Source organism: Ictalurus furcatus, chromosome 13 (assembly GCF_023375685.1).
Source record: "Ictalurus furcatus strain D&B chromosome 13, Billie_1.0, whole genome shotgun sequence".
NCBI classification, from domain to species: domain Eukaryota; kingdom Metazoa; phylum Chordata; class Actinopteri; order Siluriformes; family Ictaluridae; genus Ictalurus; species Ictalurus furcatus.
The window spans coordinates 3,202,343-3,226,401 of record NC_071267.1 but is presented as its reverse complement, the minus strand read 5'-3'; the positions used below and the strand labels follow the sequence as shown (position 1 = coordinate 3,226,401).

Below are 24,059 nucleotides of genomic sequence, written 5' to 3'. Positions count from 1 at the left end.
CTATCAGACAAACACACTAAAAAAAAAACAAATAGAGAGAGAGAGAGAGAGAGAGAGAGAGAGAGAGAGAGAGAGAGAGAGTTCATTTCAGCCCTGTTAATTTGGCTTGTTGCCGTGGAGCGAGGAATAGAGAGAGAGAGAGAGAGAGAGAGAGAGAGAAGGACCCGGATACTGATGCTAGAGAGAAGAAGGAAGAGGGGGAGAGAGAGGCTGGATAGAGCGATTTACTGGAAGGAGAGAAGAAAAAAAAATAAAAAGACAGACATCTAAAAGACAGTTCGCAATATCCGAATGGGAAGCTACAATCCAGCATCGGAGCACGGTCTGATCTTCTTTTCATCTCGAAAGCTTTGCATGAGCGAAGGAAGGAGGAGGACACGGCGGAGGAGAGAGAGAGGGAGAGGGAGGGAGAGAAGGATGCTGTGATGCGCGTATACAGGGAGGGATGGAGGGAGAGGGAGGGCATCTAAAGAGGGTTGTTTTGTCCGACAACGGATGTTCGCTGTTTACTTGTGCCTGCTAATCACCACAACGATGCACATCACAGATTTCAACAGCAAACCTCATTCTGGTTCAATTCGGGACACAATGCAATAGAGTCGTGTTTCTGTATAGGACGCGCGCGCGCGTGTGTCTGTAAGTGTGTGTGTGTGTGTGCTTTGAAAAAGCAGAACACGCTGCATCCCTCACCTGTGATCACAGGCCTTTTGCGCATTGAGGATCCGGTTTATGTTTCCAAACAGCCTCCTTTCCGTGGTCGGTCCTAGCAGGTGATGACTTTCCGGAAGGACGGTGCTGAAGTGATCGAGTGTAGGAGAGCTGGTGCATACGTGTAGAAACGCGATCGATATCAACTCATCCACGCTGTACTGTGACTATATGCACTGTGCGTAAAGGATAGCCTAGTCTGTGTGCACGCATGTCATTGTGATTATGATCATCAGTAGGATTGTTATGGAAACTTAGAAGATCGGAATGAACAGCACAGACATGGGACGTGCAACAACATCCTTGTGTACAGGCCTGGCCACATGCAGAAGCTTCAACAACAACGTTACGGGACCCTTGTGAGAACCTATATAGCCTTGTCACTTATTGTAGACCACACAGGGATGTTCTGAAGATATAACTACAGAAGGTTACAAGTTAAATGTCATTAAAGCCTCTCTCCGCCATGTCAAAAGACCCGATTTGCAGCCAGACGGCTCAGTATGTGGGGCCATACAGGCTGGAAAAGACACTGGGGAAAGGACAGACAGGTAAGGAGACAGTGCTTTGAAGGTGCAGTAGTCTTTGCGTATTTTATTTCTTACTTGCACACATAACCTGGGAAATATGCCAAACGTGATCCGCTATAAATGTTTAACCCGTGGCTTCAGCACAAGTGTATTAAGTGGCTGATAAAACCTCTTTGGAAAACTGACTTCCGGTCTGTTAGTGTTTACATGTGCCTCCTGTCAGTCATTTTATAGACACTTTACTCTACAGGCCACTGTGAATCCCGGGGGCGGAGCTTCATGAAGATGGGTTCAGATTGGGAAATGGGCTCAAGGAGTAAAATACATTAAATAAACATCATTTAAAATATCAAATCTACCCACTAGGGCGGCTGTGGATCAGGTGGTAGGGCGGGTTGTCCACTAGTCGTAGGGTTGGCGGTTCGATTCCTGGCCCGCATGACTCCACATGCCAAAGTGTCCTTGGGCAAGACACTGAACCCCAAGTTGCTCCCGATGGCAAGTTAGCGCCTTGCATGGCAGCTCTGCTACCATTGGTGTGTGAGTGTGTGTGTGAATGGGTGAATGAGACACAGTGTAAAGCGCTTTGGATAAAAGCGCTATATAAGTACGCCATTTACCATTTACTTAACTGTTGGAGACCTAATCTTGAAAAACATTGACTGATCTTGATCAATGCACCGTTAAATATGTACTTCTGCGGCCGATCAGCCATAACTTTAAAACCGCCTGTCTAATATTGTGGATTAGGTCCCCATTGTGTCACAAAACAGCTCTGACCTGTCGAGGCATGAACTCCACAAGATCCCTGAACTTGTGCTGTGGTACCTGGCACCAAGACTTTAGCAGCAGATCCTTTAAGTCGTGTAAGAGGCGAGGTGGGGCCTCTATGGATCGGACTTGTTTGTCCAGCACATCCCACAGATGCCTAATCAGATTGAGATCTGGGGAACACCATGAACCCTTTGTCATGTTCCTCAAACCGTTCCTGAACAATTTTTGCAGTGTGTCAGGGTGCATTATCCTGCTGAAAGAGGCCACTGCCATTATGGAATACCATTGCCATGAAGGGGTGTTCATGGTCTGAAACATTGTTTAGGTTAGTGGTGCGTGTCAAAGTAACATCCACATGAATGCCAGGACCCAAGGTTTCCCAGCAGAACATTGCCCAGTGCATCACACTGCCTTTGCCAGCTTGCCTTCTTCCAATAGTGCATCCTGGTACCGTCTCCTCCCCTGGTACATGATGCACATACACTAGGCCGTCCATATGATGTAAAAGAAAACGTGATTCATCAGACCAGGCCACCTTCTTCCATTGCTCCATGGTCCAGTTCTGATGCTCACGTTCCCATTGTAAGCACTTTCGGTGGTGGACTCGGGTTAGCATGCTGACCGGTCTGTGACCACGCAGCCCCATTTGCAACAAGCTGTGATGCACTGTGTGTTCTGACACCTTTCTGTCATAGCCAGCATTAACTTTTTCAGCAATTTGTGCTACAGTAGTTCTTTCATCGGGTTCGGACCAGACGGGCTAGCCTTCGCTCCCCACATGCATCAACGAGTCTTGGGTGCCCATGATCTTGTCGCCGGTTCACCAGTTGTCCTTCCATGGACCACTTTTGGTAGGTACTAACCACTGCATACTGGGGACACCCCACAAGACCTGCCGTTGTGGAGATGCTCTGATCCAGTCGTCTAGCCTTCACAATTTGGTCCTTGTCACAGTCACGCAGAATCTTGCGCTTGTATATTTTTCCTGCTTCCAACACATCAACTTTGAGAACTGACTGTAGACTTGCTGCCTAATATATCCCACCCCTTCACAGGTGCCACTGTAAGAAGATAATCAATGTTGTTCACTTCACCTGTCAGTGGTTTTAATGTTATGGCTGATCAGTGTACACATACAGTACATTCCTCTTATCTTACATTGACTCCATCTGTCAGGGCAATTGTTGTTGTCCCTCCTCTGTAGCCAAATTTGGCTTCTTTTACTTAGTGAGGCTAACATAGCTAACAATGAATGGACGTTTATGGACACCATTTACCGAACTGCATGGCAGTATCACTTCACACCACCGTCAAATGGTATCATATGGTGTAATTCAGGCTAGGATGTCATATATTCACAGCTGAATATTGGTTTTTAATAATATTGGTAGTTTTCAGCTAAAACAAAAGCTTCTTTGACTGCAATGTAGTACCAAACAGAGTACTTGTAAAAGTACTGTAGCAGAATTGATAAGCATAGGAAAAAACTAGCTGTTGGTGAGTGGCACTAATTTTCAAAGCATGGACCAGGGCTTCTTCTGTAGCATGTACTCTGTTGTGATTTATCCTATCGAATGCATTTATGTCAATTATTTACTTAAATAATATTGTTTAGGTAAATAGTAAATAGTATTACTCTCTCCCCTGTCAATCAAAGCAACACTTTCCAGTCATGCGTATCTGTGAGCACATGTATGAGGAAGAGGGTAGATAGCGCTTTCCTCCGTGTGTTAGAATGCTCTGTGATGAAGCAGTTTGATTTAAAAAAAAAAAAAAAAAAAAAAAAAAAACCAACGTGGTTGGCTGGCTACACATGTCTCGTTCTGACTACCGAAGTGACAATGTGGATTGTTTGAAAAAAGCTGATGAGGAAAACAGAATTTTGTGTGACTTGATCTTTAGAAATTTTACTTGAAGACCCCTGTTCTAGGTTCCTTGGGTTGCCTGACTGGTGGAACCCCCTAAAAATTGCATTAATGAAAGAATAGAATACACCAGAATGTGCTGTTTTAGGAAAACAATCAAAGATTGGCACGGTGTGATTCGTTACCACCCTGACTTGATTCATTTCCAATAACAATGTGATTTATTCCCCGTAAACCACAGTAATTTACCGGCAATTTTTTTTTTTAAATATTAAAGAATGATGTAATATGTTGATCCATCTGTAGTTATACAGTATTTGTAGAATGCGCATGAAACAACTTAGTACTTGTTATCACTTTCATTATACCATCTACTGTATAAACAATCTTTTTTTAAAGTGAATAAGACAAAAAGAACTTCTTTTCAAAAAATCACATTTTCATGAGCACTTCCAAAGATTCCTAGTGGATTCTTTTATTTTTTTCCAGTAGATAAAACTGACCCAGTGTCTCTATTTGAGACAGCATGGTTTGAGGTGAGTGTGTGGCAGCGTGCCGTGGGCTTGATTATAACTTATAAGCTTCCATTATTTATTAGCCACATGAGGTTGAATATCAGGCATTTGAAGTAAGTGAAAACATTTCATTTTGTTCATTTTATTCATTTATTTAATTAGTACATAAAACCATGTATTCAATTATTATTATTCGATTAGAAATAATATGGAACATACCTTGCTTAACAGACCTTCTCTATTTTCTTGAAAGGGCTGGTGAAACTTGGCGTGCACTGCATCACGGGCCAGAAAGTGGCCATCAAAATAGTGAACCGAGAAAAGCTCTCGGAGTCTGTGCTCATGAAGGTACGAGATGCTGTGCGTTACTTTTCTAATAGTTCTCTGTCTGAACTAGAGATTTGTGAAACATTTCCCGACCGCAGTAAGGGATATGCAAAGTCGAGTGACCTTCTTCCAGATGTGCTAAGCATTTGGCTAATGGTGTGAAAATTTCTTTAGATGTTTTGTTAATAGCTTGTGACAGTCTCTCTCCCTTTCACTCTCTCACTGTCTCTCTCTCTCTCTTTCCTTTAATTCAGGTGGAAAGAGAGATCGCCATCCTGAAACTAATCGAGCACCCGCATGTTTTGAAGCTGCATGACGTCTATGAGAATAACAAGTACCTGTGAGTTCAAACTGTCCTGAGGCCTCCATGTCACTGTTAATTTCCAGACCGCCCTTCGGTATGTGCACAGATTCATGGTTGTACTCCGGCAGGTATCTGGTGTTGGAACATGTGTCTGGCGGCGAGCTTTTTGACTATTTAGTGAAAAAAGGAAGATTGACGCCCAAAGAAGCCAGAAAGTTCTTCAGGCAGATCATCTCAGCTCTGGATTTCTGCCACAATCACTCAATCTGGTAAAGCCTGGTTTGGTCCACGTGAATAGAGAAAGAAATGCAATGAAAAGATTAAGAAGTCAGGAGATTGTAACCCCTGAAGTAAAATATTCAGTGTGATGTGGTTGTTTTGGTCCTTTTTGCCTATAGATCCATGGTAAGTGTCATCTTATGTGCACAGTAATTGTGTGGTGTTTGTGTGGATTTGTGTGGCATGTTCCTGCAGTCACCGAGATCTGAAGCCAGAGAATCTCCTGCTGGATGAAAAGAATAATATCAGAATCGCTGACTTCGGCATGGCCTCCCTACAGGTGGGGGACAGTCTGCTAGAGACAAGCTGTGGGTGAGTATGCTGTGTGTGTGTGTGTGTGTGAATTCTCCCATAGGGGGAAAAGGCTTTCTTTAAGCCATTTTTTTCTTTATCTCTGGAGGAACTAGCGTCATTTCAATATTGTTTGAATTAAGACTTACTAACTGCTTTAAAAAAACTTATTATAATTTAAACTTCATTTTCATGTTAAATCATGGCGTCTCATTCCAAAGATTTTTCATTCTAAAGACTTAACATGAGATGGAAAAATCACATGAGTCATGTATGCAGTGTTGCTTTGGATCTAGTTTTTATCTTATTTCTGAAGGAAAGACATTCAGTTCTGTCTTCAAGTCTTACGCATCCTAGATTTTATATATATATATATATATGTAGACTTAGATATTTTATCTTTCGAATTAAATAAAAAAGTAAAAGCAACTTTCCAAGTCCAAAAAATGATTCCAAAAAATTATACAGAAATTTTTTTCAGAGAGATGTTTGTATGCAATTAAAGAATAGGTGAAATAATATATTAAGTAATAAAACACTTTACAGATTAAAAAAATATGATTATTTGGTTGAAGATAGGTCTGAAGAAGAACTCTGGAATATTCTGTGACATAAGACATACTGTAGCACAACCTACCCGTTAATAACATCCTGTGATAGTTTATTTACTGCGTTTTATAGCATTTTTATACTCGAAACTTGTCATGTCATGATTGTTAACACCATATTTACCTTACAGATTGATTTATTTTGCATGCATCCATGACTTTTACACATGTGAAGAGATGAACTTTGGATGAATGTTAAAACATTTAATACAATCCATATTTTAAGACAATCCAAACATTTCTTGAGAGCACAAATACGAGAAAAATGAGAACACTGGTATAATCATGAGATCTTATTTGGAATATTTATTAGTGTTTAACATCTTGGTGCACAATCCTATAAACCTGTCAATTTTGGAGTTAAAGTTATAAAATATACAATAAAATAGGCATAGTAATTATTAGCTAGAGGAACAAACCTTAGCAGAAGCAATTACACTGCAAAAAAATGATTGCTAGTGAAACTATGATAAATATAATCATGTTTATTTAGTATTGACTCTTATACGATTATGATGGACCAAAAATAAAATTATTAAACCGATTTCTTGACATTTCTTACTAATTTCATGCCTGAAATAGTCTTGGTCTATTGGCATATCATTTTTCTAATTTCAAGCAGTTATTCCTGGAAAGAAGCAAAATTACCTGCCAATAGAATAAGAAAATATAAGATATATATATATATATATATATATATATATATATATATATATATATATATATATATATGATATAAGATTTAAATTTTTAAATATAATATATATAAATATTAGATTTTATTAGATAAATTTGCCCATATTCAAGATATTTTTACTTAATAAGGTATCGTTGTTTGCAGTCTATTAAAAGTGTTGTTCTGTTCAAAATTTTAATTCGACTAAACTTGCAGAAGATCCTCCCATTTCTTGATGCTGATGTCAAATTTGATAGGATGAAACATGACATATTTTCATTTGGATGTACACGAAGCTGCTTTTGTTTTTTTTTGTTTTTTTTTAATGCACCTAATTATAAGACACTTTGCCCCAAAAATACATCTTACAGTATACAAATGGCAAGGAATGAGCTTGATCTTAACTCTTGATCACTTCTATTTCCTGCCTCTTTCTCAGATCTCCACATTACGCTTGTCCTGAAGTGATCAGAGTAAGTCACCATTAAATCCTATTAAGTTGTAACGTTCACCACGAAGTTGCTTATTCCTCTACCAGAACTCCAGTTCACATAGACGTAATAGCATCAGTAGTCCACATGCGATGCAGGAATCATCTCAATCATCTTATGTTCTATTCAGGGTGAGAAGTATGACGGTCGGCGAGCAGACGTATGGAGCTGCGGTGTGATTCTGTTCGCTCTACTTGTGGTGAGGACGCTTTCTCTTTCTCTCAGTTTGCAGCAGCTCTCCTGCATTGTTATGTAGCTTTGTTGCGCATTTCATGGTGATTGCACACTCATGTGCTCATAGATTACACCTTTCCACATGCTGATAAATAAATATATAAACACGCACCCATTGCATCATATATTTCAACCCTACTTGTTAATACCTATGCAGGGTGCGCTCCCTTTCGACCACGACAACCTGCGACAGCTTCTGGAGAAGGTAAAGAGTGGAGTATTCCACATGCCCCATTTCATCCCACCTGACTGCCAGTCTCTACTACGCGGCATGATTGAGGTGGATTCGGAAAAGAGGCTTACGGTGAGATTTCACTCCATTTATTTGCTTCTCTTAATGAATCATTTTTAATTTGTTGGACGCTAAGGTTTTGGACTAAAGTAGTGCCTGATAACTTCTGCCCAGCCTCTGGTGAATCTACAGTCGGGGTGACAAATTAAAGTAAAAACTGGTGGCTCTGTTATGCTTTTGGAAGGGGCTTGGAGGGAATTTATTTTTGGATACATGGTTTGGGTCCACTTGTCCCCTTAGATAGAAACATCACTGCAAATCAATACAAAGTTATTCTGACTGATCAAATGTATCCTCCCATCCTCCAGAGGGGTGCGGTCTCTTCCAAGATGACTCCGCCCCCATCCACAAACTGAATGGTTTGATGAGGATGAAAATATTGTAAATCATATGCTACGGCTGGTAGGACTTGTAGGATCTGTGCCGAGGAGTGTTGAAGCTGTTCTGGTGGGTCGTGGTGGCCCCAAAACTTTAATAAGACACTTTATGTTATTTTTAACTTTAATTTGTTACCTGTCTATAAAACATTGAGGAAAACATCCTGAATGAAATTCTGATTAAATTCAGGAGGATTTTTATTGAGCTAGTAGATCAGTGTAGGTTTATAGGAATTCATGGTTTTAGCTGCTGCTCTTAAACACTTGCCCAAAGGTGAATTATTATAAAGCGTTTTTTATTCTCCATTTGGTGATTTCCCACCCACTAGCTAGTTCTCCCATATCACACAACAACTTCCAACCAGGGAGGATAAAGGCTAGCACATGTTTCTGCATCTTTTTGAACTACTGCTCATGCTGCATCACCGGGCAACTGAATACACTCAGAGGGAAGCACTAACTGCACTCTTCTGCATACATTCCGCATACAATTTTGCTATGTCATGGTAAGGCTGTGTCATTGTCGGGATTCAAACTCTCAGTGATAGGGACAGAAAGGACATATTTCCTTTATTAGGACTGACACACAGAGGCCACACCTTCTTCAATAGGATTGATAGACACAGAGGCCACACCTCCCTTACTAGGACTGATAGAAACGGAGGCCACACCTCTTTCACTAGGACTGAAAGCTCAGAGCTGACAACTTCTTGAATACAGTTGACATATAAAGGCAATACTTCCTTCAATAAGGCTGACACACAAAGGTTACACCTCCTTCACTAGGATTGATAGACACAGAGGCCACACCTCCTTCACTAGTGGTGATAGACACGGAGGCCACACCTCCTTCACTAGTGGTGATAGACACGGAGGCCACACCTCCTTCACTAGTGGTGATAGACACGGAGGCCACACCTCCTTCACTAGTGGTGATAGACACAGAGGCCACACCTCCTTCACTAGTGGTGATAGACACAGAGGCCACACCTCCTTCACTAGTGGTGATAGACACAGAGGCCACACCTCCTCCACTAGTTGTGATAGACACAGTGCCCACAGTTCCTTCACTAGTGGTGATAGACACAGAGCCCACACCTCCACCATTAGTGGTGATAGACACAGAGGCCACAACTCCTTCACTAGTGGTGATAGACACAGTGCCCACAGTTCCTTCACTAGTGGTGATAGACACAGAGGCCACACCTCCTTCACTAGTGGTGATAGACACAGAGGCCACACCTCCTTCACTAGTGGTGATAGACACAGAGGCCACACCTCCTTCACTAGTGGTGATAGACACAGAGGCCACACCTCCTTCACTAGTGGTGATAGACACAGAGGCCACACCTCCTTCACTAGTGGTGATAGACACAGAGGCCACACCTCCTTCACTAGTGGTGATAGACACGGAGGCCACACCTCCTTCACTAGTGGTGATAGACACAGAGGCTACACCTCCTTCACTAGTGGTGATAGACACAGAGGCCACACCTCCTTCACTAGTGGTGATAGACACGGAGGCCACACCTCCTTCACTAGTGGTGATAGACACAGAGGCCACACCTGTGTAGCCCACACAAGTTTTTGTGTCTATACCCAAGAAAAATATGGCAACCTTAGAGGTGTGTACAACGCATTTGCATAATGAAATGATGTACCCAGAAAACGGACGTATGCATGTGCATAACTCGTCTTTGAATATGCGTAACCGTAATTGTGTATGCGTATGCATAACCGTAAATACCGATGCAACATTTGGATCGAAGTCGCCAGCTCTGAATACGTCCCCTTGACTCCCTTATAGAGTAAAAGTGAGCATACAGTTCATGTGTTCTAAATGACATAGCTATATTGAGATATATTGTGACCAGTGAGATTCTAAAATTGTGACTTTATTTAGTTCAACAGCTCATTCATGTCCAGTTGTGTTCATCACTGTGGTTCAGACAAATTACAGGAAATATCAGTTCCTTATTAGTTTATTATTTTTACACATATGCACTTATAATCACAGCTGCATAGTACAACAAAATGCTTTTTAGACTAGAAATTTACAGTGAGGTGGAAGAGCACTCATGTTTTCCTGTGTGTGTGTCAGCTATAGCACACTTTCAGCTACAGCGCCATCTGCTTGCAAACATTCAATACTCTAATCACTGCATCTCTCATTCTCTCCCCTGCAGCTAGAGCAAATCCAGAAGCACGCCTGGTATCTGTGAGTATTGATTGTTTCTGTCTGAGCCACTGTGGTCAATCTGTAGTGAAGCATTTCAGCTGCATAGCATGTATTTGTGCATTGCTACATGTGTGAATGCATGTTTAATTATGAGCTCCTGTGTTATAAGACCATTTTATAAACAATTTAATACTTCTTCGTTTATATAAACAGTAGGCGTATATAATTATGTGTTTTATTGCTCTTATACCACAGCAACTTGCCAACGATTATTTTTTACATCATACTTATTATCCATTTAACCCAAGTTATCGCTTATGTTATAAATTATGTTCCCAAACCAGCCTCTCGTAATTCTTGTTCGTGAAGTTATTAAGACAAAGAATGCAACATGTCATGTTAGCGAGAACCTGGAAAATGTAAACGTATCTGTCCTGAAGACTTGCCCTTTCTGGAAAGTGTATTTACGGTTAGTTAGACAATACTGACACTGTAGACTCCTTCCGGAAACATCAAATAAATTCTCCTTACATAAAGCATCACCATAATCACAAACGATTCCTTTTGTTGTTAATTAACACGTTTTCATAAACACGTAAATTAATGCATTTATTGTTCATCTTAGATTGGGTGCGTCATTCAAGAATTTGTGAATTAGTTGTTACTATAGAAACAATAACTGTTTTTAAAAATGAATGAACGCCTTCTGACCAATCACTTGCGAGCATTCAGCAGTGCTGCGGTATATGTGTTCTTATTGGCTGAAGTCAGTAGCGGCAATAACACACAACACATACATAGTGAATTGCTGTAATGGGGTCATTATCGAATGTGGCTTGAAAGAATTATTTAAGGGAAAGGGATACAGTGCATTTAACTAATAGGCTACAGTTTGTCCATTTGGAATTATGTGAAACAAATGGGTAGTCTGTCCTGCTCTGTGGATTCGTATATGGATCGGTAGATTCTGACATGTTTGTATATGAAATTTTGATGTGTGTGTGTGTTAGGTCAGGCCGTAACGAGCCATGTCCCGAGCAGCCGCCGCCGAGGCGCGTGTGTGTGAGGAGGATTCTCTCTCTGACTGAGCTGGATCCAGATGTGTTGGAGAGCATGCACTCTCTGGGCTGCTTCCGAGATCGAGTCAAACTGACCCAAGACCTGCAGTGTGAAGAGTGATCACCATTTAAAATCCTTGCAACCCAGTCACAACAATCATCACTGAATTAGTACCTAATGCACCTTATTGGCCTTTCTGTCATCCTTACATATGCAGTAAACTAGAATATAAGTATAAACTAACAGCTGTAAAGCTTTCATTCTTCTCTACCCTATTTATTTGTCTCTGATCTGACACCAGAGACAGTCATCAACATGTTGAGGTGAATCCGGGGCTGTACGGTGTATCATTCGGGAATTGTTATTGGTCCTTGTGATACTGATATATCACAGGAGGCTGTCCCTAAATCTGTCATAGTGTGGTGTGAGCGGCCTGACCATTATACAAATATTTTATATGCAAATGAACCCTGTAGCCAATCCCTTAAAGCAAAGCTGGCCTTCTACAGCAACCTTCGAAAACAACCTAGGGTTTCATAAAGGCACAGTATAACTTAATAAATTTAAGTTAATACATTTTTATAAAATCTTTATTATTTAGTGGCATGACACTGACACACATCAGTCATAACCATAATAATGCATGACAGGAAAATTAGTGTATCTCTCTCTCTCTCTCTCTCTCTCTCTCTCTCACGCTCTTTCACTCATGTCTATCTCAGGGACAACCAAGAGAAGATGATCTATTACCTCTTACTGGACCGTAAGGAGCGCTATCCCAGCTACGAGGATGAAGACCTGCCACCCAGACATGATGTAGGTCAGTACAGTATGGCTTCGTGGTGGAATGGTATGAAAAATCCACCGCATGATAACTTCACCTTTACTTAAACTTCAAATTACATGACATGTACCTCGGGGTATGAAGTCTGCTAGGAGACTATTTACAGTGATTACTGCAGCCTGCACAGCGCTAGGATACCCGGTTTGATCCTGAGTTTGGGTTACTGTCTGTGTGGAGTGTGTGCATGGTGGTCTACAATGGACTAGTGTGCCATCCAGGGTGTATTTCCTTCTCACTCACAGTGTTTCTGGGGTTGGCTCTGGATCCACCGCATCCTGGACCAGAATTAAGCCGTTACTGAAGATGAATGAATGACTTTAGCATGATATGATTACTGTTCATAAAGTAAGATACTCTGAGACTTTTCATTATAGCAAATTTCAAGATACCTGCTTCTTTTGGGAATAATATTTTTATCTTTGCCAGCTTCATTTTACTACATTTGATTTTTTTCTCCATTTTACTATAGCATACACTATATGGCCAAAAGTATGTGGACACACGATCATCACACCTATATGTGGTTTCCCCCGAAACTGTTGCCACAAAGTTGAAAACACTCTATTATCTCAAATGTCTTTGTATGCTGTAGCATGACAATTTCCCTTCACTGGTGTCAAGAGGACTAAACATGTTCCACCATGACAATGCCCCTGTGCACAAAGCAAGCTGCTTGAAGACATGATTTGACAAGGTTGGAGTGGAAGAACTCGAGTGGCCTGAACAGAGTCCTGACCTCATCCCACTGAACACCTTTGGGATGAACTGGAACGCTGACTGCACCACAGCCTTCCTCACCCAACATCAGTGACCTCACTAATGCTCTTGTGGCTGAATGGACAAATCCTGACAGCTACACTCTGAAATCTAGTGGAAAGCCTTCCCAGAATGTTTTCTTTTGTCTTTATTTACCAGTGTATTATCACACCTCAAGTGTAGTGTTGGATCCCATCTCCAAATCTCTCTCATCTCAACCATGATGACACACACCAGCATTCTAACAAACAGTGTATGGATCCTGCAACCACTTACCACAAAGGACTGTAATGCTAAATTATGTTTATGATATCGGATACTTTATATGCTGCTACTTCATGGTTTAAACAGATGTACTGGTCAGTTTTGCACCCTTACATCATGTGGTTTTTCCCGTTTCCTTTCCTATTGTTCCTAGTAGTGAGTGTATAAGGTGTCCTGTGTAGTTATTTTACCGTGCCCTTATACTGCCCTCCATGTGGAGCTCCTTTCTCTATTATTTAAAAATGCTCCTCCACAATCCTGAAGGCTTATTATTTTGCTCCGCTGTAAATGGATATCAAGTTGACTTGAGTTGATTTTGTCGATGCCCTGTGTATTTTATGAGTGCAGATCCTCCACGGAAGCGTGTGGACTCGCCCATGCTGACCCGTCACGGTCGCTGCCGGCCAGAGAGGAAGAGTCTGGAGGTGCTGAGTGTGACGGAGCAGGGCTCCCCTACACCCCCCCGCAGGGCGCTGGACACCTCTGCACACAGCCAGAGGTACACACACACACATATACACATGCAACTCTACCACTGAGGTCCCCATTGTGACTTTGACAAGGTTTTGTTTTTCAAAACATAGCAACATGTATTTACTGTATAAATAAAACACCAAGGGCAGTGCTGTTATAGGAATATAATCAACGATGGTATCAAGTGATAGCCGCTACCACAACTATTTGCCAACACTAACAATTTTTGTATTTATTAGAGAAGGAATCTGCATCTAGTTATATTTACTGTTATATCACTATTGTTAGAAACACTCATACCTTCACTAGCTTCTCTTTTCTTCTCTCTCAAATAATAATTAATAAGACAAAAAAAAGCAGCTTGTCCTTTTATCGCAAACTACAAAACAAAAAGTGCTTTGTCCTGAAGACTTTTTTTTGTGTATCGGAAAGCTTAAAAATACAGCTTTAGCTTTAACTCACTGTTGTAAAGTGCTGGTTTTTCATTCTTTTCAATCTATTTATGTCCCAAGGAATGAGTTGTTGCTATAGAAACGATAACGTGTTTGAATTATAGCCAGTCCTAGTGTCCGAGCAGCTTCTGACCAATCAGATTGAAAGAATTTAGCAGTGCTGTGTTATAACATAATTTATGACATTATTATATAAAGAAGAATGAGTGTGCCGTCACATATTAAAATGTGTTCAACATTTTGTAGTTGTTCATTCTGATTACAAATGCTTTAAAAAAAACCAACGGGAGTGTGTTTACGTCTTAAATGTGAAAGTGAAATGAATCAGTGTGTTAAATGAGGCAGAATGTTAAACTCTGAAGTGCTGTGGGAGTTTGGGTCTGGAATCTGACTTCTCTGTTTTATCGGTTCCCAGATCACGATCAGTAAGTGGAGCATCTACTGGTCTCTCCTCTAGTCCTTTAAGCAGTCCCAGGGTAAGAGAATATTGGCCAAAACATTTTGATATCTCACTTTATTTTTTGTTTTCTTTTGTTGGAGTATTTAAGTCTACAGGTTGCACATTTAAACGAGTTGCATCTGTAAAGAAAAGCGAACTGTAGAATGACGTATATTTGACACTTTTTCTGCGAAAGCTCAACATGAAGTTCATGCTTTTTTATTATTCCATAATTCACTTCAGCATAAAAAGACAGCTCACATCCTCTGAAAGCCCACACACATCTTTTCAAAACACTCTCCACACTGCCTGACTGTCCATCTGTCATATCACCCATCGCTCATTTCCACTCCTTTCCTTCTCTCCATCTTCTGCTGCCTTTTCCACACTGCCTGCTGCATTTGTCCACCCCATGTCATCAGAGCCCGGTGTTCACATTCAGCCAATCTGAAGTCGCCACTGCCACCAAACCCCGTACTGCGAGCTCTCACGAGTCTAAAACCCAGACCCTGCCATCTAAAACTCCTCCTGAGCGACCTCGTCTCCACTCCATGAAATCCCTCCCACTTCGCTCCTCTTCCTCACGCTCACCCTCCCCTTCTCCGCTCCTCTCACCGCTCCCTCGCTTCCTCTTTTCCCATGCCCCATCAGCCGCGCTGAAATCCGTCACTAAATGCTCCTATCCGATGTCCCAGGTGACCCCTCAGGGTTCGCCCCTGCCCACACCTCTGGGCACCCCCGTCCATCACCCCCACCCTCCCCCTTCCTCCTCCTCTTCCTCCCGTGCTGAAGGAGGAGGTGTTGGCTCACTCTCGCTGACTCCGCCCACTAGCCCAGGAGGAAGCGGGGCTGGCATGGCAGCCAGCAGCTCCGCCCACTGGAGGACCAGATTCAATTCATTCAAGAACAACCTGCTCGGCTCGCCGCGCTTCCACCGCCGCAAGCTGCAGGGTGGGTGTCAGCCCCAAACATTCTTATTGTGTAATGACATAATTACTATGCATTGATGAAATAAGGAGTTGCATTCATACGTTTGTCACGTTCTGTTATTGTAGTTCCCACTTCTGAGGACATGTCAAGCCTTACACCAGAGTCCAGCCCTGAGTAAGTATCAGATAATGAAGTATGGTTTAGATGTCCATCAAGGGTCATATGATGTGTTACCTGTTGCCTATCACTGATTGGGTGTATTTGTTTGCCTCTAGGCTAGCGAAGCGCTCCTGGTTTGGCAACTTTATCAGCTTAGAGAAGGAGGAGCAGATCTTTGTGGTGATCAGAGACAAACCGCTCAGCTCAATCAAGGCGGATATTGTACACGCCTTTCTCTCTGTGAGTCTGATTCACATGTAGGATTTTGCTGAAATACTGAAGGTCAAGCTGATAGTGATAGTGATTTTTTTTTTTTTTACTACCGTGTGAGTGTACACATGTAATATGCATTATACTTTTCCATACTCACATTTCCTGATGGGTATATATGAGCACCTTGAAAGTTATTTTATGGACCAGAAATGCTTTTTATACTGTAACAAGTAAATTCATAGACCAGGAGATGTTTTATGACTCAGATCATTCTGAATTTCACATAAAAACTTGATCATTGTAACTGTAACTTGTAACTTGATCAACTAGAACTGTCTTCCAAATATCAAGGTCAGTAAATTAACACTGCTCTTAAACATACCAGTTTCCTCTCTCGCTTTATTTCGCTATATTAGATTCCATCCCTCAGCCACAGCGTGGTCTCCCAGACGAGTTTCCGGGCAGAGTATAAATCTTCTGGAGGTCCGTCTGTATTCCAGAAGCCTGTGAAGTTTCAGGTGGACATTGCCTTCTCTGAGGGAGAGAGGGAGAGGGAGCGGGAAAGAGAGAAAGAAGGAAAGAGGAATTATGGAATCTACAGTGTCACTTTCACCCTCATATCAGGTGAGAAGCCCTTTCATGACATATTATCTGCTGCATAGTAGCTACTGTATTTCCAAATAGGATTGCAATTCAATTCAGTTTGATTTATATCGCACTTTTAAGAACGGAAAGTGTCACAAAGCAGCTTTACAGAAATCCGGATATAACATTTAAATTTCAGTTGATCCTTATCCCTGATTTGATATCTATCTAACTATATATTTATCTATCTGTGCGTGTATGTGTGTGCATGCTGGAAAAGGCCCAAGCCGCAGATTTAAGAGAGTGGTGGAGACGATTCAAGCCCAGCTGCTTAGCACACATGACCAGCCCTCAGTACAGGCTCTCGTGGGTGAGTCACAGCTCAGACTGCAGGCACATCAGGACTGCACAATCTGAACAAAATATCATACCGTCATTGCACTGCTTCATATACAGAGATTATGCTAGGTTTGCAATATGTTACAACACAGATGATTTGTGTCAAAGGCCACAAAGTGACATATGGTGCAGTATTTGTTTTATAAATACAGCCGTCATTACCTTTCTACTTCAATTCAATTTAGTTTTATTTGTGAAGCACCTTTAACAGTAGATATGGTCATAAAACGGCTTTACAGAAATTTGGATGTAGATTTAGATCCCGGATGATCGAGCAACAGTGACGACACAAAACTCCCTAAGATGACACAAGGAAGATAACTTGTGTGCTGAAATGATGTTCAGCATGAGTACATTGTGAATAATAGTCCTATGATGAGCACAGGACAATCAAGACACTGTATGATTAAAGCAACAGTTCTTAGGTACTTCTCACCTTGTACATATGTTGGACAAGATGAACCAGTGTGGAGCTATTCACTTAACAGCTTGTGACTATGGTCAGAGCTATAGCTATCCTGTCTTCTGAAGCTGGGATAGACTCCAATCATGTCTTCTGCTTTGTTGAGTGTATTTTTCATAAATTTCTGATGGGCTTTCTGATGAAACTCTGCGGAATTCACCTGGCCCTCAAGTCTTTCTTAAAAGTGCTGTGTTGGTCCGCTTGGACAGTGTTGTTAAGTTGTTAAAGTGATATCAATCATCAAAGCGTCACAAGGTCAGGTGGCTCTTGCCACCTTTCATGGAAGCTCCTCATGGAAGTGTGGGCCCATCAAGAGTTAGCCTCTCTGAGAGAAACTCATCTAACTGGACTGGACGATCCCAGAGAGTGTGTACACCTGCACCACAATTATCTCTAGTCAAAATCACTGATACCATGTTAACTCAGTGCTAACTGTGGTACGTCTAGACAGTCATCAGGGACAGGATGCACTGGCCCATGACTTACCTCATGATCTACCAAGAGACTTTCCTCCTCTGCCACTGATTTAGCACACGTCACGCAGAATTCGCTAACTCCACCACAGAGGCCAGCAAACCACAGGCCTTGTTTTCCACTGCTGTTTTTGCTTGTGATCAGAACACTCTAGTGCCTTCCTGAGCAGATCTATTATCCCAAAAGGTTGGAGAGATTTGGAATCCCTGGTTCTCCCTTTATGCCATTTGCACCAGTAGCATGTACTCACAGCTCCCACTGCTTGGCTAGACGGTAGGGGATGTGAAATGCTTGGTCCTCACTAGCCATGCTGCACACTCCCACCATTGCACTTGCTAAGTTAACATTTTCCCCCACCTCCATATAACAAACCGCTCTTTCCCTCATAATGCAGCAAATGTATCATGCAGTCAGTGTCTGAATGCCAACACAGTGTACCTGGCTGGATTTGGACCCTGATTTTTAGCTGCAAATGTCCACGTCCATCACTGACTGAAAAGTTCTGTAAAACAAGATGCCGCGAAAGCAACTTGAGACACTTTCTAAGCATATGGACAACCTGGTAGCAGACATGGCTCGGCTAAAAATTGATGATTCAGGAACTGAGCCTGTGCAGTATGGAAACGCATGTCTTTCAACAGTGCCCTCCTTATGGCCCAATGACTGGTCATCCTTCTTGTACCTCGTGCTCTAGCTAGTACGAAGGCTGACGAGGAGGTTGGCCTGCTTTACATTCTTGCCATTGATGCCTGTATCACACTACAAGTGGATTTACCAGATGAAGCACTATGTCCAGATGTATGTTGTCTAAATGCAGACACATTGAAGATATTACATTATAGGGAGAAATTACTATATTGCATTGTGTGTGGCATGCACTGATAGTCAATACTGTAGCCATTTTCTGCTAACATTATAGTTTGCAGACGTTGATTCTTGTGATAGAGTCCTGGCCCCTAGCAGTTAAACACTTAGCCGGTGGCTTTGCACTAAGTATGGTTAGAAACCCTGAGAAAGAGGCTTTGGAAAAGAGAGCACAGGTTTCAGAATTATGAAATGGGCATGGCCAAATGGCCCAAATTACCCAGACATGTGGTTCTCAAGCTTTAGCTGATGCCCAACTAACCACAATCCATTGGGTGGGACAGGCCCTAAACACTTCCCCCACCTCCACCAGAGGCTGACAATACTCAGCCTCTTGGTGGATTCAGAAAAAGCTCCCTAACACAAAAAAACACAAAGAATTCTAGCCACACTGTCACCTCAATACAGGCATGTTGAATTCAGCCAGTTCAGCCAATTGAATTAAGAGTGGCACCTGGACGGTGAGAGAGGTGGTCCTCTTTGCTGATATCATGTCAACTCAGTGCCAATTGTGGTTACTTCCAGACAGCACTTGGGGCCAGAAAACCATTACATTCTACTTTCCCCTCTACCATTGTTTCAGCACACGTCGCAAAGATTTCAGCAACTAGACCACAGAGGCCAGCAAGGCCTTGTTTTCCACTGCTGCTTTTGCTAGTGTTCAGAACACCCTAGTGGCTTGCTCACTGTGCAGATGTTATCACAAAAGGAAGGAGAGATTTGGCATCCCTAGTCAGGTCCCCTGTTTGGGTGAATCAGAATGAGACACAAACTGACAAAACACTTGTGAGTAGATGAGATGAGTCCCTTTTACATAGTTCTTGCATTCCCCTCTGGGGGAATCTGTTTCACAAATGGGTTGCACCTTATCAACCTTCTGGCTGAATCCGGGGTTTCTACGCAAGGTCATATCATCCAGTTTTGTAAATCAGTTGACTTGTGTTGAAAGTTGAATCTTTGGAACCATGTGTGTTTGAGGCAGAGTATATGAGAAGGTGAGAGAACCAGACAGACTGAAAGATGCAAGGGCTGCATCATTAGTCTTTTTTTTTTTTTTTTTTTTTTTTTTTACATATTATATATATTTCATTTTTTTTAGATATGAGGCGATGACTAATTTCCATTAGCACCACTAACACCAGCAGAACGGCATTGTCGATCATATAGAAAACCATTGAACAAAGTGAAAATAGACCAACATGCGAATGAAAAAAGTTTAAAAGAAAAAAGTCAACTTAGACGTTGACTAAAAATAGATATTGGACACTACTGAAAATCATCTATTAATTATAAAGATTGACATGCAAGTCATTCAAAATGGAGTTTTCCTTTAATAAATGCTCTGTGGATGTATTCATTTGTGCACACAATTACCAGTTTAGCAGGTGCTAAATTAATCTTGCATAGACACCCCCTGTATTCTGAGCTTATTTTTAGTATTATAAATTATATTTAGAAACCAATGATGTGGCAGCAGTGCAATGTATAAAAGCATAGAGATGCAGGTCTAGAGCTTCAGCTAATATTCACATCAAACACTAAGACTGCACAGGTGGAAAAAGACCAGGTGACTTTTTTTATCACCCATTTTATGCCCATTTTTGTGATGCTTTTCTGATCACCATGATTGTAAAGAATGACTGGGTTACCGTAGCCTTCATGTCAGCTAAAACCAGTCTATTTGTTCTCCTCTGACCTCTATCACCGACAAGGCATTTCTGCCCACAGAACTGATGCTCACTTTGAAGTTCTTTTTTTTTTTTTTGCACCATTCTCTATAAACTCTAGAGACTATTGTGCATGAAAATCCCAGGAGATCAACAGTTTCTGAAATACTGAAAATACAACCATGCCATGGTCAAAGTCACTAAAATCACATTGTTCCCTCATTCTGATGTTTGATGTGAACATTAACTGACGCTCTTGACCTGCATCTGCATGACTTTATGCATTGTGCTGCTGCTCTCTGATTGGGTGATTGGATAATTGCATGAATATGCAGATGTACAGGTATTCCTATTAAAGTGCCTGATGAGTTTATGTTATCTTCATCTTAATTATTATCATTAGAAACAATTTGAATAGGTATTGAATAGCCATATGTACTTTCATTACACAGCAACACGACCCGTTTTCGCTCTCACAGATGAGAAGAACGGCCGTCCTCATGGAACACCAACCAGACAGAACTCTCGACGCTCAGAAGGAGGAGCTGACCGCTGCGAATGGGTTGAGCGAGGCGAGGGTGGAGCCTTACTCCAAAGAAGAGGTTCAGCCAAAGAGAGGACCCGACTGCTATCATCTAATGGGACCCAATCACAGCCTTGAGAAGAAGAGTACACCAGTCATCATTAACCATGGCACAACACTCATAAAAAAAACCCCTCATTTGTTCTCCTGCTACACTACAGCATGATGGTAAAGTCTTGTGTATTTTTTAGAGGTGCTTCTTAAACTAAATTCTGAGCAAACGAACAGTTCCACTTCATCAGAAATAACTAGCACAGTCCTAAATTAAACAAGACAAAGAGCCAGATTACAAAAAAAAAAGCTGTGCAATGCGATACTGGATGCGTCATCTTCAATCCTAGGGTCTGAGTAATATTATAATGTTCTATATGTGCTGTTGATGGGCATTACGACTCACTTAAGTGATTCAATTCCTGTAATTTGTTTTAATAGAACATCCTCCTCAAACACTAAGCAGGTAACAATGTAAACAACTACAGTAGCCTATGTTCATGGTTTCATATGCCTATGTCAGTGATGGGTATTAAGAAGAAGTTTGATAGATGATTCAACTATTAAAAGATTAAATTATTTAAATGGATCCTTTTGCGGCAGACATAAGATCAGAAAAAAAATTAAATAATTGTGAAAATTAAAATGCATTGTGTAGGAAATGGGCATGTTTTGTTTGTGGAAGAGCTTATGTAGTGACCATCTGCAATCTTGTTAGCGCTACCAAGGCTTAGGTGAAGTAGTTATAGTTATATAAGGAATAATACACAGCGGCTGGATGAAGTGGATTATTTTTCGTATAACTGCATAGTCTGGAGTGTGTTTTTCTGCTTATACCACAGCATTCGGCAATAATTACAATGTTTAATGTATTCAATTAAATTACATTCAGTTTTATTTGTATCGCGCTTTTAAAAATGGACATTGTCACAAATCAGCTTTACGGAAATATACAGTGGGGGAAATAAGTATTGAACGCATCAACATTTTTTTCAGTAAATATATTTCCAATGAGGCTATTCACATGCTATTTTCACCAGACTTTGGTATTAACTCACGAAATCCACACATATAAAGAAATCTAAACATTAAACTCTGTAAATAAAGTTATGTGTAATAAAGAGGAATGACATGGGGAAAAAAGTATTGAACACACTAACTGAAATTTATTTAATACTTAGTGGAGAAGCCTTTGTTTGTAATGACGCTTCAAGATGCTTCCTGTATGAAGAAATTAATGGGTTGCAGAATTCAGGTGTGATTTTGGCCTGTTCTTCTAAACATATTGTCTTTAAATCCTGTTCAAAAAAGTTAAATTTTGCTCTCGTCTGATCAGACTACACTCTCCCAGTATTTCATAGGCTTGTCCAAATGAGTTGTAGCAAACTTTAAACGAGCTTCAACATGCCTTTTCTTTAGTAATGGAGTCTTGCAGGGTGAGCGTGAGCAGTGGAGTGCATTGCCTATTGTGTTCTCTGTGATGAGGACACCTGCTATCTCTAAGTGTTTCTGGAGCTCTTTCCGAGTGGTCCTTGGCTCTTGGGCTACTCTTCTGACTATACTTCTGACTCCCTGGTCAGAAATCTTGTGAGGAGTTCCTGTGCGTGGCCGGTTGATCACGGAGTTATGTTGCTTCCACTTGCGGATAATGACCCCAATGGTGATTACTGGAAGATTCAGAAGTTTTGAAATATTTCTGTATCCGATTCCATCAATATGTTTCGCAACAATAAGGTTGTGAAGGTCTTGGGAGAGCTCTTTGCTTTTACCCATCATGAGATATTTCTTGTGTGACACCTTGGTAACGAAAAGCCTTTTTATAGACCATCGATTTACTAACCCAGCTGATATTAATTTGCACAGATAGGAGGTATAATTACTTATGGATTTCATCTGGTTCCTTGCCTTGCCTTGCCTTGGAGAACTGCTTTTTCTTAGCGTGTTCAATACTTTTTTCATTCCACTTTATTACACATAACTTTATTTATGGACTGCAATGTTGTGAATTTTTTATATTTCCAGATTTCTTGAGTTAATACTGATGTCTGGTGAAAATTTCATGTGAATAGCTTAATTGGAAATATATTTACTGAAAAAAATGTTGACGCGTTCAATACTTATTCCCCCGCTGTATAAATTTATCCCTATTTAGCAAGCCAGACGTGATGTTCCAAGGAAAAACTCCCTGAGACGACGTATTAATGAAGGACGTCACACATTTTAATAGTTTAAAATGAGTTTTTATGTTGTGGAACATCCATGAGACTATTGGTGAGGATAGTTCCTGGTATCACTTACAGTGGCCTCCACTAATATTGGCACCCTTGGTAAATATGAGCAAAGAGGGCTGTGAAAATTATGTTTATTGTTTAACCTTTTGATCTTTTGTTTAAAAAAAATCACAAAAATACTCTGCTCTCATGGATATCAAACAATTGCAAACAAAACACAGGTTTATCAAAATAAATCTTTGTTAAATATAGAGGTGCAACAATTATTGACACCCCAATGAATTCATATGAGAAAAATATATTTGAAGTATATTCCCACTGATATTTTACTTTTTTTGTACACCTGAGTGACTAGGAACAGGAAATTGTTCAACCATGACTTCCTGTTTCACAGGGGTATAAATATGAGGTAACACATAGGCCAAATTCCCTTAGTCATTCATAACAATGGATTAGACCACGGAATATAGCTGTGATGTGCAGCAAAAGGCTGTTGAGCTTCACACAATGGGGCGTGTCTATAAGAAAATAGCACAAGTATTGAAAATGCCCATTTCCACCATCAGGGCAATAATTAAGAAGTTTCAGTCAACTGGAAATGTTATGAATCAACCTGGAATTGACGTGTGTCTATATCGTCTCAACACACTGTGAAGAGGACGGTTCGAGTGGACAAAAAATCTCCAAGGATCACAGCTGGAGAATTCCAGAAGTTGGTTGTGTCTTGGGGTCAAAAAGTCTCCAAAACTACAATCCGAAGTC

General features: G+C 41.0%; 1 protein-coding gene across 1 annotated transcript; it reads left to right on the top strand.

Moving 5' to 3' along the window:
* Positions 1-101: 101 nt before the first annotated feature.
* Positions 102-21,153, top strand: brsk1a (BR serine/threonine kinase 1a). Its single transcript, XM_053640212.1, has 19 exons — positions 102-1,259; positions 4,646-4,740; positions 4,974-5,059; positions 5,152-5,292; positions 5,498-5,614; positions 7,317-7,350; positions 7,499-7,567; positions 7,760-7,906; positions 10,458-10,489; positions 11,461-11,625; positions 12,232-12,329; positions 13,722-13,872; positions 14,715-14,775; positions 15,161-15,689; positions 15,794-15,842; positions 15,944-16,067; positions 16,457-16,664; positions 16,906-16,995; positions 20,972-21,153. Exons 1-19 carry the CDS (start codon positions 1,151-1,153, stop codon positions 21,151-21,153), a joined length of 2,487 nt encoding a protein of 828 aa, XP_053496187.1. The 5' UTR covers positions 102-1,150.
* Positions 21,154-24,059: the final 2,906 nt, after the last annotated feature.

What these genes read in the sequence shown, in the direction of transcription:
- brsk1a (XM_053640212.1), top strand. Translation starts at nt 1,151, where the DNA reads ATGTCATTAAAGCCTCTCTCCGCCATGTCAAAAGACCCGATTTGCAGC. An exon ending in CAGAAGCACGCCTGGTATCT is followed by an intron (nt 10,490 to 11,460) that starts GTGAGTATTGAT and finishes TGTGTGTGTTAG; the next exon opens with GTCAGGCCGTAACGAGCCAT. An exon ending in CTCAGTACAGGCTCTCGTGG is followed by an intron (nt 16,996 to 20,971) that starts GTGAGTCACAGC and finishes TCGCTCTCACAG; the next exon opens with ATGAGAAGAACGGCCGTCCT.